The sequence below is a fragment of the Emys orbicularis genome, chromosome 5, assembly GCF_028017835.1.
Source record: "Emys orbicularis isolate rEmyOrb1 chromosome 5, rEmyOrb1.hap1, whole genome shotgun sequence".
Taxonomy (NCBI): Eukaryota; Metazoa; Chordata; order Testudines; family Emydidae; genus Emys; species Emys orbicularis.
In genome coordinates, this window is record NC_088687.1 from 81910120 (window position 1) to 81930663 (window position 20544).

The 20544-nt window shown below is 37.3% G+C and overlaps 1 protein-coding gene across 8 annotated transcripts in view; it reads left to right on the plus strand.

The window, feature by feature from the left end:
* TENM3 (teneurin transmembrane protein 3) overlaps positions 1-20544 on the plus strand; it is a 502096-nt gene that overhangs the window by 298623 nt on the left and 182929 nt on the right. For all 8 annotated transcript variants that reach the window (XM_065405305.1, XM_065405306.1, XM_065405307.1 and 5 more), the window contains one exon: positions 11440-11677. In XM_065405305.1, the coding sequence (XP_065261377.1) occupies positions 11440-11677 (238 nt within the window). The remainder of the gene's footprint in view (positions 1-11439; positions 11678-20544) is intronic.

Sequence of the window (20544 nt, forward strand, 5' to 3'; positions counted from 1 at the left end):
CTACTTCTTGTTCAGCCAATTGCTAAGACAAACAAACAAGTTTGTTTATGTTTGTGGGAGATACTGCTGCCTGCTTCTTATTTACCATGTCACCTGAAAGTGAGAACAGGCGTTTGCATGGCACTTTTGTAGCTGGCGTTGCAAGGTATTTATGTGCCAGATATGCTAAACATTCATATGCCCCTTCATGCTTCAGCCACCATTCCAGAAGACATGCTTCTATTCTGATGATGTTCGTTAAAAGAATAGTGCATTAATTACATTTGTGACTGAACTCTTTGGGGGAGAATTGTATGTCCCCTGCTCTGTTCTACCCGCATTCTGCCCTATATTTCATGTTATAGCAGTCTCAGATGATGACCCAGCACATGTTGTTTGATTTATGAACACTGTCACTGCAGATTTGACAAAACACAAAGAAAGTACCAATGTGAGATTTCTAAAGATAGCTACAGCACTCGACCCAAGGTTTAAGAATCTGAAGTGCCTTCCAAAATCTGAGAGGGACGAGTTGTGGAGCATGCTTTCGGAAGTCTTAAAAGAGCAACACTCCAGTGCAGAAACTTCAGAACCCGAACAACCAAAAAAAATCAACCTTCTGCTGGTGGCAACTGACTCAGATGATGAAAATGAACATGCATCGGTCCGCTCTGCTTTGGATCATTATCGAGCATAACCCGTCATCAGCATGGATGCATATCCTCTGGAATGGTGGTTGAAGCATGAAGGGACATATGAATCTTTAGCATATCTAGCACATAAATATCTTGCGACACCGGTTACAACAGTGCCATACAAACGCCTGTTGACGCCACTTTCTGGTGACGTTGTAAACAAGAAGCGGGCACCATTATCTCCTGCAAGTGTAACCAAACTTGTTTGTCTGAGTGACTGTCTGAAGTAGGACTGAGTGGACTTGTGGACTCTAAAGTTTTCCATTGTTTTTTTTTTAATTCAGTTATTTTTTGTACATAATTTGACATTTGTAAGTTCAACTTTGATGATAAACAGATGGCACTACAGTACTTGTATTAGGTGAATTGAAAAATACTATTTGTTTTGTTTTTTACAGCGCAAATATTTGTATTAGAAAATAAATAGAAAGTGAGCACTTTGTATTCTGTGTTGTATTTGAAATCAATGCATTTGAAAATGTAGAAAACATCCAAAATATTTAAATACATGGTATTCTATTATTAACAGTGCAATTAATTGCACTATTCATTTTTTAATTGCGTGATTAATCGCGATTAATTTTTTTAATCGCTTGACAACCCTAATTTTATAGGAATATGTAATTGTAATCACAGAAGTTAATAGAATTCAATGCAAGGTGTCTTATTTGAAACCACTTTTAACTTTTTTTTGTTAATTAACTAGATTTAATAGATTTCAAGCCAGAAGGGACCATTAGATCACCTAGTCTGATCTCTTGTATTTCATAGGACCTTTAATTTCACCAAAATACCTCTGTATCGTGCCTATTGCAATTGTTTAGTCTAACTAAAGTCATCCCTCAGGAGTCTAAACTATTGTGTGCTCAGGCAGAGAACATGAGAGACTGAAGTGACACCTGTGCCTGAGGTTCTGCAGTGGCGGGGAATTCATTAGGTGGAATATGCCCAGATGATCTTGGCAGGGGATCCACACCCCTTGCTACAGAGGAAGACAAGCTCCCAAGGTTCCTGCTAATCTGATCTGGAGGAAAATAACATCCAAACCCTAAATCTGGCAATCAGTTTGACCCTGAGCATGTCGGCAAGACCCACCTACCAGGCATCTAAGAAGGAGGATTCTCTAGCCCAGCTTGGAGCACTAGTTCATTTTATGTGGTGCCCTTCTCCAGCTGTGGCCAATCTCTAATGTAATAGAGCTTGTCTTTCACTGTAACCGTTATCTTCAGTTATTAGTCTTGAGTTGCTACACTTGAGCTGTCTGCAAAACAAGACTAGAGTTACACAGTGACTTGATTGGCAGCACAGAATGTTTGGATTAGCTGCTGAAGAGTTGTTGTAATTTGAGCTGTTGCATTGTTACTGCATTATTAGCTGCAGCAGCAGCATGGCTCAAGTTTCAGACCACCCATTCCACCTTTCCTGACAGGATAGCTAGCTCTAGCTTAAAGCACCACTTTAATATAAATTAGAGATTTTTGTGTGCAGACAGGAGTGGGGTTAAGAGTAACATTCGAGTTATAATTCAAGATAACTGTTGTGAAGACACTCTCTCAGAGGAAGGTGAAAAAAATAAACCAAGAATACATGTGGCCACTTGTGCTTCGGGGAGGAGAGGGAATTCCTTGGTGACCCCCATAGGCAATTGTTTGAGACCCTGTTACACGAGATTTGATTGCAATCATTATCTTAATGCGTAGATGCAAGCATTATGACCATGTGGAGGGTATCAGATGATCATATTATTCCCATGACACATGAAAGAAGGGGATGAACGGCCTGAGACCGACCCTGTACACAAAGGCTCATAGTTTCTCCAAGAACCTGGATTAAAGCATATATTTTAGAAACAGCTAATCTCATTTTAAAGACTACAAGCTACACTGAGTCCACTGGCTCCTCTGATAAGATGTTCCAATGTTTAATTACACTCACAGCTAGGAAATTGTGTCTTATTTCAATGTTGAATTTGTTTAACTTCTGGATCTTGTTATGCCCTTGTTAGTAAAGTTGAGAAGGTTCCCACTGTCTGATATTTGTTTCATCTGTAAGTACCTATACACAGTGCTCAAGTGAACTCTTAGCTTTCTCTTTGATAACATGAATAAGTTGAGCTCCTTAAACATCACAGTATCCTAGGTACCCAGTGCCAGTAGAGGGAGGACCTCTTGCCTATTTCTACCTGATATTTCCCTTTTTAGTATTATTGTTTATTATTAATTGTATTATCATAGCGCGTCAGAGCTTCATTCAAGGTCAGGGACCATTGTGCTAGATGTTGTACACAGAGCAAAATTACACTTCCTGCCCAAAGAGCTTACAAGCTAAGTATACAACATGCGACAACAAATGGATACAGACTGTCTGATGGGGCGTACAAAATATGATAGGCATTTTGTTGAATTGAGACCAATTAATCAGACTGCTCACGTCACTTTGTAAAGTAATCTGTCCTCATTATTTACTACCCCCACCTATTTTTGTATCATCTGTAAATGTTACCAACATCAATTTTTATATCGTCATCTTGGTCATTGTAAAAATATTAAATAGCCAAGAACCATTCCCTAGGGGAGTCTGATAGAGATGGTCCCTCCTTATTAACAACTACATGTTGAGATCTACTCATGAATCAGGTTTTTTGTCCATCTAACGTATGTCCTATTAGTTCTATTTAAACTTTAAACATAAAAAATTTAAACTTCCACACAATGCAAGTTTATTAATCAAAATGTCCACAGGATCATATGGGATAGATGCATCCTCCTGATTTGTTCCAAGTACAGAACAGAAATATCTATTGAATGTTTCTGCCTTTTCTGCCTCCAGTTATAATTTTAGCATCTATATCTAGCTATGGACCTATATCTGACATAGAGCTTTTTTAATTCTTAATATATTTAAAAATGCTTTATTGTTGTCTTTAATTCTATTGGGTATATTTAATTGATTACTTTAGCTTCTTTTATCAGTTGCCATCTATTTCCCCCTTTATATATATATATAGTGTTTTATCTCCATTTCTATGTCTCCTTTTAACAATAATGGCTTCTTGTCAATCATAAGTTTTGTCATGTTTTTGGGAATTATGAATCCAATAGGTGATCCTTGAATAATTCCCAGTTTTTGCTAATGCTTCCCGCTTTGCATTTATGTTCTCAGTCAGTTGTGCGAACAGTTACTTTAAGCTTTGGAAAATGAGGGAAATGGTCACCCTCACCTTCTGACAGGCTGCCCTCAGACCTTTTAAAGTTCCAAATATAAATATTACTGGTTGGTCTGTTTTCACGAAGTAAACGTATACATTCTGCAGCACGTCTGTGATTCTTTTGTTTGGCAGGTGTCAGTAAATCTTGAGTTGTCATGCATTATAGCTTCAAATTCTCAGCTGAATACCATCATTATCTCCAGCCGCATCTCTAATCCTTGGATCTTCCCTGCCATGAGCTCTATCAGGTGACATTTCTTATATAAGTAGCTTCCATCAGATATCCACTAAAGGATGCTGTGCATCCCAGGGCTTCTGCATCCAGCCATCTTCTTTGTCTCCTCTCCTCCTTGGGTTACTTCTACTACTGCCTCAGTAGTTATTGTTGTCTTCTCTTCCTAGTGGTCCTACTGCTAGAGAAAAAGGACAAGAATCCCTCCCAAACTCCCCGACCCAAAACTCCATTATTAGCTGTTCACTCAGCTAATGGCAGCAGGAACTTCAGTGCAGACTAGCAACCAGAGACATACTCAGAGTCCCCAGTGGGCTTGTACTGGAGCAGCTAGCCCATAGAGAAGCCCATTCTGCCCATGTCTTTTCTGCTAATGTTACCTGTACAAGTTAAATTAAAGGTAGTGTTGGTATGCCTACCTGCATTACAGTCACACCTTTGTTTGTGGGTATGTCTATACAGCAAATAGAGCCACACCACTAATGTGAAACAAGACTTCCCACAAAGGACAACTTCCCCAGACAGCAAATTCTCAACACACACAAAGAGTTGCTCCTTATATACTGAGGCACCAGGGTTCACACTTTTGAGACTGCTGTCGTCCTATTAGCTTGCCCTCACGTTTGTTCTCTTTCTGCCATTCCTCCACTCCCCAGCCCATATACGCACTCATACACATCCTTGGGCCTGTCTGGGTTTTTCTGCAGTTGTTTGTACAGTGTATAGTCTGCAGATAAATTCACTGGTTATTCCTCACTCCCAAGTGGTTTGATGGCATGTCAACTTGTAGTCAGTGCGCTCATGAGGAGGCAAATATTGGCACACTTTGATCAAGATACGTGTATGATTTTTTCCCCTTTTTATATTACTATTACAGAGAGAGAGAAAGAGAGAGATGTACTGTGATCAAAGTGCACTCATCTGCTTCCCCATCAGCACACAGCTAACACAACAGCAAGTCCTCAAGAAGAGTGCAGCAGCCAGTGGGTAATTCAGTAACAGGCTGTATACCTAGCAGTGGTTAAGATAATAGATTGTTTTATATCCACCAGCTGGTCAAGTGCATTTATCAGGAAAGTTGAAATGTGATTGGGCCCTTTTTAGATAGTGCAGATAACCAGAAAGGGGTTGTGCGGACTGACACATGTGTCAGTGTGTATTTTAGGAGAATGTACTTAAAAGTAGAAGGTATGGCAAAGACAACTTAAAAATTAACAAAAATAATCTAATAAACGTCTTCACAATCACAAGTTTAACATATTACAAGATATCTTGTGTTGCTGCTATTGCTAGTAGCAACTGACTAGTAAAGAAATGAAAGCCAGGGGGATCTCAACAAAACCCCATCATAATAGTTCACAGACTCAACAGTTAATTTAAAGACTGGGTCTTGTTATTGATGTGAAAGAACATTTAAATAGATTTTTTCCTATAAAGAGCATTCAAAAATCAAACCAATGATTTTATTTCTTTTTGTTTTAATTAATTTAATGCATTTAGTACTTGTGAAAGGTGCTGCTGGATCAGTAGCTCTGTAGACTGAATTGTTTTACTTATCTGCAGACCAGATATGCTATAGGCAATAGTAGCAACAGCCTGTCTCAACCCTCACCTGGAGGACTAGAATACCTCTTAAATTCCATGAGTAGTTGAGTCTATTGGCTCATTCAGTGATGTTTGCCGAGACCGCCAACCTGGCTGCTAGTTACAGATATAGTGGTTTGGGTGATATGGCCACTAGTCAACTAAGTAATGTTTTGAATCCATCAACTTATTTTATGTGGGCAGTCAATCAAGTTCACATGGAAATGACTTCTGATCACTAGCAAACTGGGACAGGATTCCAACTGGTGACCTGGAAATTAAGGATTCTGTTGCACATTACCAGTTCTCTTTGGCATATAGTCCACCCTAGTTATTTACTTCTGATGGATACTGATATTCATCTTACAATGTCACCACATCAGGATTCCCTGGGAAAACTTCCTCCTGGTGGAGAATCCTTGACAGTCTACTCCTAAGTTGAGAGAAAAGGTGATATGAGGCAACATCTTTTATTGGACCAACTTCTGTTGGTGAGAGAGACACAAGTTGGTCCAATAAAAGATATTACCTCCCCTTGTCTCTCTAATATCCTTGGATCAACATGGTTACGACTACATTGCCTACTCCTAAATTGTTTTTATAGTTCTTTGTTTTAAAAACTGTATGCACCTAACACCTTTCATATTCACAACACTTGTGTTTGTGTTTTCATGCTCATTGTGATAGCTTTATTTTCTTTAACATTAATTAAAATTACCAAATAAGCCTAATATTTATCAAATGAAAACCTCCATTTTTTCCTTAGATGAGTGGCTAGTGGTTGGGTCTCAGTAGTTTAACTGTTACTAAACGGATATCATATGAAATGCATAACAAATTACTTTCTTTTGTAGATATTTCATCTACTTTTCTCATTCTTTTTGAATTAAAACCCAAAATTGCAAAGCATTAAATAATTATCATACATGTTATATAATAAACTAATTTATATCTTTGTCTCTCTGCCGATCTCCTCCTTTTTTTCACTTTCACATATGAATTTTATTGCATAATATTCTATTGAAATTCAGTAATAATTAAATGATAAAATTAATTAAACGTAAATTAGTTTTTGAAAAAGAAAAGAGAGAGAGGTTTTGTGGTTGGCTACAGAATACGTATAATTTACCTCCAGGATTGAAATGGATCATTTACTTCACTGCTAGTGTCTCAGGTAAACAACTATTGAAATAGGTTTTGAAAAATGAGTAAAACTGTGTTTAGACTGGTTTCTATTCCATTTCATATGAATTCATCAGTTTCATACATAGGCTGATGTGCGTTTATCTGACAGTGATTTATGCAGTCAATGCTGCACGAAGGTTAAAATCTCTGTTATACTTGGGTAACTCTACTGCAATGGGTTGTTGTTGGGCCAATTTGCATTAGCTGCATAAAACATCTCCACAAGATGACTACTTCAGTGGGGTTGCTCTGGTGTAACTAAGGCCTAGTCTACACAAGAAAGTTGAACAGTTTGTGATTTTTAAATAGATTAGTTAAACCTGTGCAAACCCCTGTCCAGACAATCTATTTTGTGTAAACCAGGCTTATTGTGGTTTAGTTGATTGGAAATCTGTTTAAGCTAAGCCAAAATAAACCATTCTTAAACCAGAATGTGTGTGTTCAGACAGTGGTTTGCACAGGTTTAACTAAATCAGTTTAAAAGCCACTTTAAGGCTAGGTCTACACTACAGCGGGGGGTCGACCTAAGATACACTACTTCAGCTACATGAATAGCGTAGCTGAAGTGGCGTATTTTAGGTCGACTTACCTGGTTGTGAGGACGGCGGCAAGTCGACCGCTGCCGCACCGCCGTCGCCTCCACTGCCGCCTGTTGCCGCGGTGGATTTCCGGAGTCGACGGCAGAGCGATCAGGGATCGATTTTATCACGTCTTCACTAGACGCGATAAGTTGATCCCCGATAGACCGATTGCTACCCGCCGATCCGGCGGGTAGTGAAGACGTGGCCTAAGTTAGATTGTTGCAACTTTCTGGTGTCAGCAACGGAGCATAATTGAGCCCTTTATCTGCTCCTTCCAACACAATCATTGTACCTCTTATAGCCTTCATGCTGGATCATCCCATTCTCTTCTTCCTGACTTACCATCAAAATGGAGCTAACAGTCATGGAGCCTATATGTTTAGCTTAGGCCATGTCAGAATTTTTCACAAACTGAGGGAAGAACTCTTCCCTCCATTAGGATGCCTGTTTCCCAAGAAGCTAATTGCCATAGATGAAGAGCCAGCTTTGAAGGGAGGAGCTGCAGAATGCCTATTCTGACATTTGTGCTGATGCAGAGAAAGTATTTTCTTTACATTTTCCAGAACTAGGAGTAATATTCAAGACTGCAGAGCTCAAGAAGTCCATATCCATGTCATGGTCCAATAATCACAGAGGCTCTATCTGCATGTCTCAGGCCCTTAAATATAGAAAGGTGAGGAAGGCTGGTATTGTGGGTCTGACAGCCAGGAGTTCTAGTTTCTTCTTCTGACTGTGACACAAATTTCCTATGTAACACTCAGCCAATTACTTAACCTCTCTCTGCTTCAGGTTCCCCATGTATATAATCAGAATGGCAATATGTCACTATTTCACAATGATGTTGGGAAGCTTAGTTGTTTATAAAGCACTTTGATATTGTGTGGAAGATGCTATAAAAAGCAAACTATTGTTTAGTTATTTATCCATGAAAATAGGGGTTGAAATAGGAGTATGAGGCAACCCTAACTATGGCATCATAATCACCACTTTTATAATGTTGACATCTTCCTCACAAATCGATGAAATAAGGGCACACTGCTGACTCATATCCCACTTCTCATCCACTGTAATCCCCGGGTCCTTTTCTGCAGAACTGCCTGCTTAGCCAGTCGGTCCCCAGCCTGTAGCAGTGCATGGGATTCTTCTGTCCTAAGTGCAGGACTCTGCACTTGTCCTTGTTGAACCTCATCAGATTTCTTTTGGCCCAATCCTCCAATTTGTCTAGGTTAGTCTGGATCTTATACCTACCCTCTAGCGTATCTATCTCTCCCCCCAGCTTAGTGTCATCCGCAAACTTGCTGAGGGTGCAATCCATCCCATCATCCAGATCATTAACGAAGATGTTGAACAAAACTGGCCCCTGGACCGACCCCTGGGGCACCCCGAACACTGCTTTACCGCGTTCTATCCACATTCATGTTATATCGGTCATGTATAAGTAATATGTCTACACGCAAATGTAGACCACAGACACTGGCTTGAAGTAGCTGGGCTGTGAGCTGGGCAGATATGCAGAAATAGCCCCAAGCCCCTACTCCACAGAGGTGCTGTATATCTGCAGTAGTGTTGGAATAATTTTTATAGTAGGGTGCTGAAGGCAGGAACAATGTATTTGAGTTTTTATTATTACTTCAACCCAGTGGGTGTGGTAACACTCCTAGTTTCAGCATCTATGTATATCTGTGTAGCTATCTTCAGAATGGATCTGTGCTATGGCAGATCTTAGATCCTAGCCCCATCCTGCAGGCTTTGTGTCTTCCTTACACCCAACCCTCTTTTGTACAGCAGATCTACATCACTTGTATTACAAATGGGCTCTCTGTTTTCGTGAAGGAGGGAGCTGGATCTGCTTTCTATGGTATGAAAATAAAATGCCAGACAAAAAGAAAATGGCTTTCAATTGAAATTTTAAATGAGAAGACAAATTGAAGAGGTGGAGAAGTTCCAGAATAATGTTTCAGTGGATAGGAACTGCAGAGGAAAAGGCTCTTGCATCAATCATAGGAAGTTTGTACAAGAGGAGGGGGATAATGCTAGATAAGTAGAGCAATTGAACGGAGGAAGGAAAGAAAGAAAGAAAGATATGATTTATGAGACATACATTATTTTAGATTATCCAGTAAAGGAATAGGATTTATTTTCATATACTTGTGGTATGGCTCCCTGTTGTGTTAGTAATCATATATATATGCACCAGAGTTAATTCTGTGACAGTTGATAATTAGCTCCTAATCTAAATCAGATAAAATTTTAAATAGACTTGAAAACAAAATCTTTCCCAGCTTTAGCCTGTTAAATTATCCTGTAGCTGGCTTGTTAAAATGTGCCTTAAAGCCTTCCATAGTGATTTTTATCATATGTGATGACACCTATTGGTGTTGGTAAAGACTAAACTGATTAATTGTATGCTGCCTGATTGGTAATTTTTCTTGTTAATTTAGTAGAGGTTTTTGTTTTGTTTTTTAAACTCAACAAAACTGTATGGACTGTTATAACCCTGCCACTCTCTAAAAGGCATATTTCAACCTTACTATAATTTAGACACTTCGTTTCACACGGCAGCAAAGTAATTAACCAAACCCCTTCACTGGAAATGGGAATGGTCTTCTAAGAAAAGAAGATGCAAAAGCATAGAGTTTTATTTTCCTGTGTTAGGCTAACAGCTCTATCCCTAATGCTCACGAGGGTGAGAAATTATTAGTTGCTAAATTACTATAATATGGATTATTAGAGACTATCAGAAACATGCAGCAATAATTGGTTTTTAGTCTCAATAGACTTTTTTTAATTTCTGTACCCCTTTATTATGGGTTTAATAGTATGGTTCAAGTCATTGCAGATTGTGTATTCAGTTCCAGCAAATAGAGAATCACATCTGAAGGTCATATTACTCAGTTTAAGAATCACTGCTTGCGTTCACAGTGTAAGGAAATGTAACTCTAGTCTGTTATTCTGTTCAATACATACATTTGTATTAATAACATGTCAATACATTACTTAAAAAACGTTGAACTACATTCAGTCAAAGATTGACAATGTGTATGTGTTGAAGCCAAATCCATTCAGCATCTAGTTAGATCCTACCTAAGTCTGACAACTTTTTATGTAAATATTGTCAGGCACATCCTTAGCCCCAGATCATTAAAAATAAAACAGCTTGCTTTCTGACCTCTGACTTATTCGCTATGGCTATTATGTGCTTTTAGTTTAGGAACAAAATATTTCCACCACTGTCTTGGTGGCACGACTCTCTGATCACCTGTGACTTACTCCAAAATGTAGTTGTACCACATAGTGTGAAATTGGAAAATCTATTCTGTGTGTGTTCTAATGGATGTAACGGTCATTAAGTATATGAGGCTTCTGACGTTGTAATCAGATGTGATTCAGTCTGTTAAATATCCATGAAGCAACATCTGCTTCACAGAGTGACCTTCTGCTAAAGAATACTTAGCATCTATTAGCAGATCATAGTGCAGCGCTGCCTTATTTGAAATGCTCTAAACTAGAGCAGTCTACTGCCGTTTAGCAACTAGCTTGTAATAATTTATTGCAGTTAAATAAAGCTTAAAAAAATTCCATTAAATAATTATAGGGATTATATGCATTTCGAAAACCTTTGTGTTCTACTGAAATTACCCATTTAATTTCAGGGTTGGTTTGTTAAAAAAAGCTGAAATCTAAAGGCACATTAGGGGATCTGTCAGATGCTGTTTTCTGTAGGTGTTAATAAAATCAGATAAAAAAACTGAAACAAATTAAAACCAAAAGCAATTTTCCCATCTGTTGTATATTAATTAGAACTTTGTGTATCAAGGGTAAACTTGCTCTTAGAAAATGTCACTGAATGCCTTCTAATAGAATAATATGCAAATTTATTTTAGATGATGGGATTATATTCAGTTTCTCATTCTGCTTTGGTTGTAGCAAAAGCCAGGGTGATGTATAACAAACTTCAATTTTCTTTCTTCCCAGAGCAACCGCCAAATAACCAAGGCCAGTCGACCCTGCAACCTTTGCCACCTTCTCACAAGCAGCATTCAGCACAGCATCATCCATCTATCACCTCCCTTAACAGAAACTCATTGACAAATAGGAGGAATCAGAGTCCGGCCCCGCCGGCTGCTTTGCCCGCCGAGCTGCAAACCACACCCGAGTCCGTCCAGCTGCAGGACAGCTGGGTCCTTGGCAGTAATGTGCCACTGGAAAGCAGGTAACCATTTAGAGACCTTTAAGAGTGTAGAATTTATAATGAAAACACTTAACTAAAAGAGAAATAACCAGCCAGTTGTATTTCCTCGTATTCAATCAGCAAAATTAAAAGTTGAGAAATATAAAAATAAATGTAGCTATTTTTGTTACTGCCCCTCTCTCCAAAACCCACATTGTGAGTGACTTTTCACAAGACTGGTTTCTTTTGCCATGTTTATCACCTCATGATTGGACTTTGGGGATGTCTTAATTTTGTGGACAGTCATTTCCTCCTGTGTTTATAATCCTTATTGGTTATGATTATTGTGAACTTATTGCTCACCCTTGTTTGCCAGACATATATGAGCCAAACCAATGCTGCTGTACAGATCAGCTCATCAGGGAAGGGGCTTTCGTAGTGTTTTTCCAGCACTCTAGTCCTTGCCCCTTTGGCTAGACCCTAAGCAATTAGGGTGATTCCAAGCTTTATGGTTTGGTGGGCCAAGAGAACTCACTTTCTCATTACATACTACGTAGTTTGTCTCTCTTGTTTATCACTGTTTATCATTTTGCAAGAGCAAATAAAATGGGCAGATAATTCCGTTTTAGTTAAAGATTTATATGTAAAGATTTTTTGTAGGATTTATTAGCATAGAGCTAAATTTTCCTTCGGTATTAATTAACACTCACTGAACAGTCAATCAGCACTAATTCACTATTGTCACTTAGAAATTTTTTATTAAAGAGAAAAGAAATTTTCCAATTGAGTCATCAAACTGAATATGCATAATTGCATTGTAGTTGGCAATAATTATTTTGACAAATATTTATGAAATATATGTCAAGTTCATTCTTTGAAGCCTTTTCCATTATAGATGTATAGCGGGCTGAACAATACTCAAATCAGATTTTGACTCATTTAAAACATATGACCTACAGCTAGACACTACAGTAGGGAGCTTTGTCATTCCAGGGGTTTCAGACAATAGGTTCAAATCTCCCTTTCCAACCATTTTTTGGGAATAAAACAAGACTCGGCTACTCCATTTCTTACCTTTCTTGAAAACTACTGTGTATTTTTTTTATGATATGCAGTCACTATGGGACAGGATTACACTGGGTTTTACCCTGTTCACATTATTTATTAACCATATTAAGTCCACTTACAGAATAAGTGAATGGGTTTTGGGGAAGAGCTCACTGCTAAGATATTCAGCCTTTTCAGGACAGCCTGTGAATCTGCAGTATATTCATGTTATTCTTGATGCTTGCTTTGCTTGCTGGGGTTGGCACAGGAGAAAAACAGACATCTATTTTTCACTGTGTGTGTAAAAAGGAGGATATACATTTTAAACTAGGATGCCCTTCCCAAACTGGATGGAATATTTTTGCAAAGTACACTTGTCACATCTTTTAAATGTTGCTAATCTTAACATCTGACAGTGTTTGAACATTCAGTTCCTGAACCCTTAAATATGAGCTGAAATGTGAAAATCTCACATTGTAACCAACACAACCCTACTGTAGTTTCTCTAATAGTCTCACTTGGTTGGAACTCTTGAGGTGAAGAACGAGCCTTATTTGTCATTGATTTTTCCTTTTTTAGTTAAGATCCCCTATAGAGTGTGATTCTCAGGCTCAATTTCAACTATATTAACAACTTTATCTGGGTTAGGTCTCTGCCTTTATCTGTTTCTCTATATAGTGATTTGTTTCATCTCTAGCAATTATTTTAGCTTTTGCCCATACTCAGCTTTTTTTTACCTAACTTAGATGTCCTGCAATTTTTCCACAACTGTCATTTAAAGACAGAAAATGTGAAAGTCAGTTGTATGTAGATAACCATTCTTCTATCTCTGTAGGCACAGGTTGGTGATGACTGATCAATGAATGATATATGACTCACTCCTGTGAATAGCTCAGTAGTGTGTAGGCTGCTTTTGTGTATATGTACATGAGAATGTATGTGGAAAGGGGTTTTAGCATCCATCCTTTTGGAGAAGTTCTCATTTTGATTTTGGAGGTGGATTTCTAGATATATATTGTATAAAGTTGGATGCAGTTTTATATTTAATAGAATATTTGTTGTTTTGCTATTTCTATCTTCTGTCAATATTTGTAGTGTAAAACACTGCTGTTACTAAAGGTTTAAACTGTGAGGTGACTGGTCAATAACATGCAGCAGGGATTCATGGCCTTTTGATATAAAGGATTCTCTTTCCTTAAAGTTTTATGAGGACTTAAAACCAAACCTTCCATTATATGAGTCCCTCCTTTCATCTCTCCATATCCCCTTTACATGATAGTGAGGTTACTGAGAGTAAGCAACAAATAACTTTCTTCTGATGGGAGTAAATAAAATATTTTTTTTCTTTTAACCTCTGATTTCCTGCCCCCTGCATGAAATCTTTTTGGGTCATTTGAGAGCCTGGCCTATTTGCCTCTTCCCCATCTCCTCCTGTGAGTATGGTCAGCTGTAGGAGCAATATACCTGCTGGGAAAATCAAAATAAGATCAATCTAATAACAACTTTTGAAGGAATGTAGTAGCAAGGCTGTACACAGTAACTCTCCTTTTTTGTCCTTTGAACCCCTGTTTGGGAAGCCTAAATCTAAAGAAATTGTGCAAATAATTAACTGCATGCCTCTCATTATAAATATGGGTTAAATAGCTTAGTAGTTACTTATTAGGTGTTAATAAAATGGTTCATTTGTAGTCATTTAATAAAATATTTATTAACATCCTACTCTGTGTGAATTTCTTCTTGAGTATTGATATCTCATTAGTTATATTTCCATAGCTTTTACCTTGTAGCTTGGTAAATGCTTTGCAAATTATTAATGTATGAAATTGCATATTGAATTACTTCCTTAATACTTCTTGTCTTTTAAATATCCAAACGTACTAAACCTCTTTAAAGCAAGGTCACTTGATTATGTGTCTTAGGGTATGTCTATACTACCTGCCGGATTGGCGGGCAGCGATCAATCCAGTGGGGGTCGATTTATTGCATCTAGTCTAGATGCGATAAATCGACCCCCGAGCGCTCTCCTGTCAACTCCTGTACTCCACCGCCACGAGAGGTGCAGGCAGAGTCGATGGGGGAGCGGCAGCAGTCAACTCACCGCAGTGAAGACACTGCGGTGAGTAGATCTAAGTACGTCGACTTCAGCTACTTTATTCACGTAGCTGAAGTTACATAAATTAGATCGATTCCCCCCACCCCCCCCAGTGTAGTCCAGGCCTTAGGGAAATATACAAGGCAGAATAAGGTAAATTGAAATTTACATCTCTCATGAAAGCAAAATTAACGCTTGTCTCAGTAAATTTTCCCAGCACTATTTGGGAATTTTAAATAGTAACCTGAATCCATGTTCATGGAAAAATTCCCAGGTTCCACTTTTGAAATGTAGCTCTTAGAATATTATAATTTTATCTAACATCTATATTAAGGTATGTGTGAGTCAAAAAAGAACATCTTTGACTCATGATTAGTTGAATTTGCTATATGAGGTGTTTAATTTGTCAGAGAAGGTGGAATTATATTTTGTATAATGGACTGTGAACTATGTTGTCAGCATTCAGGCAGGCCAAAAAACTAAACACAATTTTTATAGTTGTATGTTAATACTGTATTGCCTTTTCTCAGGCTTCAACTATAATTAAAAATAAAATAAGTGGGAACGTTACACTGTTTTAAATTAATTATCTGCTAATTTTATTGTGGAGAAGAAAAAGAAAATTGTTGAAGAAATAATTGATTGGCAAATATTTCAACACCTTTGAAGCATTTAATTAAAGCACTAACAGTCTAAAAGGCGGCATTGCAAAAAATTGCATAGATTTGTCATAGAATCATAGAATATCGGGGTTGGAAGGGACCTCAGGAGGTCATCTAGTCCAACCCCTTGCTCAAAGCAGGACCAATTCCCAACTAAATCATCCCAGCCAGGGCTTTGTCAAGCCGGGCCTTAAAAACCTCCAAGGAAGGAGACTCCACCACCTCCCTAGGTAACGCATTCCAGTGCTTCACCACCCTCCTAGTGAAGTCATTTCTAAATCAGTCAGCAAACTAGACCAAGACTTCTTTTAAGAATATGAAGGTTTCGGGAACTGTTCAACCATGATGAAGCATTTCTACTACTAGACAAGAATGTGTTTTTATTGGGGTGATTTCCAGTTAAACTAGTGCCTTTAATATTGATTAAGACACTGAGAAACAGTGTATTAATCATTTGTAGGGAAGCCTTAAATCAATTTGTATAAAGTCTGACTGCCTCCAAAAGTGCAATGTACTTCAGAGAAAAAGAGTTAAGTCTCTAAAAGTTTATGGACTTGATCCAATAATACAACGTTCACTTCAGTCAAATTCAAGATCTCTTCAGTCAGCTTCCCAATTCTTCTCATGTGAACTTGATCAAATTGGATAAGCTGTATTCATGATTTACCTCTATTTACATAATTTTAATAAGTAAAGTTGCTAGCATTGCATTCAGTGATTTTTAAAAAGTACAGTCTCCTCAATTTGAAAACTTTCAATCTAATTTACTGTTTTTGTATCTTATCTCTGTATGTAGAAAATTAGGAAATCAAGCAGTTCTTGCAAATGGTCATGACAGCCTTATAGAGATGGATGTGTTTACTCCAACATGCCACGATAACAGTTATGGGGATGGGTAGGTGACTCTAAGTGTTTATATGATGCTAGCTGCTGACACAGAATGAAAGATGTGACTTCAAAATCTGATTAAATTGTCCAAATAACATTTGGGATGATCTCTCCTATCTTCTGGTTCAGTTTTAAAAAGTACATTACATTTTAAGCTATTGTAGTTTTTATTATTGTAAAAGTACATTAAACTTTGCCATATTTTGTGAGCTTATATTTAAGAAAACAAGTATCTGATGGAAACTGAGTACACAGCTTCCAGAATCAGGCCGTTAATCTATAAGATATTTACTATTCAGCTGCTTTTTATTAAATAAATATTACGAAATGTTATTACAGTAAAATCACAGATCAAAGAGAGAGAATTTCCAATATTCAAAATTACATTTTTAATTTTTGCATTAACTTTTTAAACCACCCAGTGTAAAATCTGAGTGGCTAATAAATATGTCTGGTAATAGAGAATTCCATGTAGGTAAAAATTTTAAAGTAAATATTTCAGTAAATTTCTGAATATTTTTTCTCTGTACAACTTTTCCATATGTATTTAAGTTTTTATATTAATATATAGCTTCTATTTGGACTACATTTCTGCAGTGCTGACAATTTATTGCCACATCATGCAGTATATTTAGATTCAAACCCCATAAAGGAAATAACTGAGAAAGGAACACAGCTTCTAAGAATACAATGCTACTTGATAGTACAAAATGATGAATTTCAGAAGTAAACTATTCATCATAAATCTGTTCTGTTGTCCTTTTGTTAATAATATGGTTAAAACAAAAGCTAGTATGTCCTATTTTTGACACCCTCACTCATGTTGCTTATCACATTACTCTAAAAACAGTCCCATTGCAATCAGATATGCCACAAAACATAAGACCTGAGTAAGGGGATCAGTATCTAATCCTCAATAACTAGTTGATATAAAAATATTCCACTATAAGTGAATCTACTTCAACTTCCAGCAGCCCTTTTGATTCCCAGTTAGTCGAAGATTAACATCAATATGATAGTTTTGTATTAAATTTATCTAATTAATTTTAATCAAAATTGAAGAGATTACAAAAAGCCACAATAAATTCTTAAGATTTTTCTGGTTTTTTAAACTAAACATGTAAGTATACTATAATAAATAAAAAGGAATAAATGCTGTTTCCTCTAGGGATCATGTACCACACAATGCTCATTCAGATAAGTAACTGCTAACTAGCAGACTTAATAGAAACATACAGATTCATATTATATATGTTTGTAATAGGCAGCCCAAATGCATATATTTTGGCAAATGGAGCTGAATTATGTGAAATTACTGTTAGCTGATACTAATTCAGGTAACACAGCAATAAAATGTATCTTGTTTGTAAGATTTTCATTTTTAAAATTACTATAGCAGGGATCACCTCCTGGTGTGAAAGTTGTCCAAAGATGATAACACATCAGTTCAAAAGCATAATAGATTTGAGAATACAGTATGCTATCAGCATGTAGATGCAGTTTATCAACCACACTAACACACTGTGTCACAGCTAGAATCATTTTATATTTGTTCTTTTGTTTTCACGTTGTGTGTATTATTTACATTATAATATGCTGTTCCTTAAGGATTGCTTAACTTTGCTATTTTTTATTTGCCCGGTGAAGAGCATATTAATATACTGAATTTGAAATAATAATTAAAAAGACATTCTAAAGTAAGCTATAAGGATGCATATGCCTAGTCCTTAGCAATTATTTGACTTCCAGAATGTGCACAGTTGATTAATTATTATAAAACAGTTTGAAATTTCAAAGTGCATCTTATTGTTTTGTTTTGTTCAGTTTACTTTACCTTAGGGCACTATTCTAATCTCGGATATGTGAATATATATCACTACATATTTTGTAAAATAAGCTACATTGGTTTTGTGTGAAGGCCTGTTTTCTCTCTTTAACCTAATCTAATCTGATACCCTCACTACGAGTTATCGAAATTCCAAAATTTGAGTACCCAGAGAAGATTCAACATTAGTAAAATTAAATTGAGATTTCATAACAGTTTCCATTTTAACCTCTTATTTATATAGTGTCTCATAATTTTCTGAAACCTTCACCTTTTGGGTCAAAATGTCCCTGTTCTACCGAAAGTTGATTTTGTTTCTTTATTTTTGCATATGAAAGGAATAAGGTGGGAATTTCACATTATTATAGGTTGGGATGGTAGCACTGCCTGTTATTGAGGTTGCCTGACACTTCCTATTATAAGACCCTGTTCTCAGTTGATTGTAATTTTGTCAAAGTCTAATAGTTTGGGTTGAAATCTGACATGCTGGGTGTAAACCTCAGGCCGATTTTTTGGGGGGAGAGGGTGTGGGGGTAATTTCAACCAGAATGATTCAGCCATTTCCAAGAATGAGACTAGGGAAAAATATTTTGTTTTGCCCATGTTAAAAATTCTGGCAACCTTTCCTTTGAGACACCTTAGCAGTCCCATACTTTGGAGTAGGACTTGAAATTTCACTTTTGGGGGGAGGAGGGTAGTCTTTTGTCATCCCTGTCAAAATCCATACAAATATGGCCAAGTTATAAACTTCTGAAAAATCTCAGTTTTTACATGCTCAGTAGGGACTTGCTAGAGCTTTTTAGCTTAATTCCCCGAAGTTTCAACCTGCATTGAGCATGGTCTACCCTGGGACTGAGCAGGACTTTACCTGCAAGTCATGCTTTTCCATGCAATTCCCAGCTGTTCCATGCTGTGCTGAGTCCAGATCTGGGCACCAGAACTAGGCACCTGTCTCTACTATGTTCCCAATGCCACCCACTGCTGACATTCAGGCAGCATGGAAAAGGAAGTCACATAAATAGAATGTGTAGGAGAAAAGAACTGGACCAAAACAAGGAGCCAAGGTTGGTAACAGAGAAAGAAGGAAACTGGGACTGAAAGTTGCAAGAGGAGACTGGGACTATCTTGGGAAGGAGACTGGTAGCCAGCAGAAGGGTTGGGCAATGAACCTGTGACTGGGACATGGTGGGTGGATGGAGACAAAGATCGAATGAAAAACTAGAAGGAGAGACGTGTACTGTTTGGGCAAGGAGAGTGGGACCTTGTGGGCAGAGGAAGGAGATCAGACAGGGAGTCAGGGTGAGGAATGAGAACTAGGACTGGCCTGGCAAAGAGACTGAGAAAAGAAGTACAGTTGGGGGCGGGGGGCGATGAAACACTTGGACAAAGAGCATAGCTGGGGGAGACTGGGAAAAATGAAGCACAAACAAATAGTGATACAGTTTCTGAGTGTCTTGGATTTTTGATAAACACAGACATATGATATAGTATAGAATCTCATGCTAATATGTGGCACTGTATTAATAATAAAACAAATAGTGGCCATTTAAAAATGTAATGAGTAAGGTAATCATTAAGAAGACACAAAATTCTGTTGTATAGAAGTAGTAGGCATTCAAATATTTAGTAAGCATTAGATAATGATCCCCTAAATTTAGAAATTATAGATAGTAGTAGTATCCACTGCCTTTTCAGTCTTTCTTTTTATAACAAGGTGAAACAAAAAATCAGTATAATCTAATAAAAGAAGAAAAATTCATATGGTAAAACTTGAAGTATAACATAAAAGCTCATGAGCACTTTTAGTAAATAAATACCATTATCCAAAACAAATTAATGTCAGGATTCGCTTTATTTGTTTTGGTTGGTTGGTTTGAAGGGAATACCTGACGAATTATTAAAACTATGCTTCTGCAGCTGATAATGTTATAGTATTTTACTTTACCAACTTTTATTGCTACAATATAAAGAGCCACAGTATACAGACCCACAGTATACAGACCCACAATGTTACAGGTATGCATTGTATGAAAGAATATCGTGTTAAATATATAGAACATCTTTCCTTTGTAGGGAAGGAAGAAATTATTTCTGTCAACAAAGGGCAGGTTGATATCATACACAGTGAAACCCTTTACCGTCTTTATTATTTTCTTCTTTGTCATAGTCCTTGCCATGAGCAGTGTCTTGGATAGTGTTAAATAATCTTGCTGCTGTTATCTGATCCCAGAATGTATACTATTTCCCATCAAAAGTGGCTTTGAGTTTTGCCTGATAGGAAGCAGAGACTTTAGTTTCTTTGCTCACAAAATTCTTTCTTTATTATTATTTTATTTTGTTTTATTTTATTAGAATAGTCCCTTGTCCCAGCCCATGTAGCTGGCCCAAGATCTTG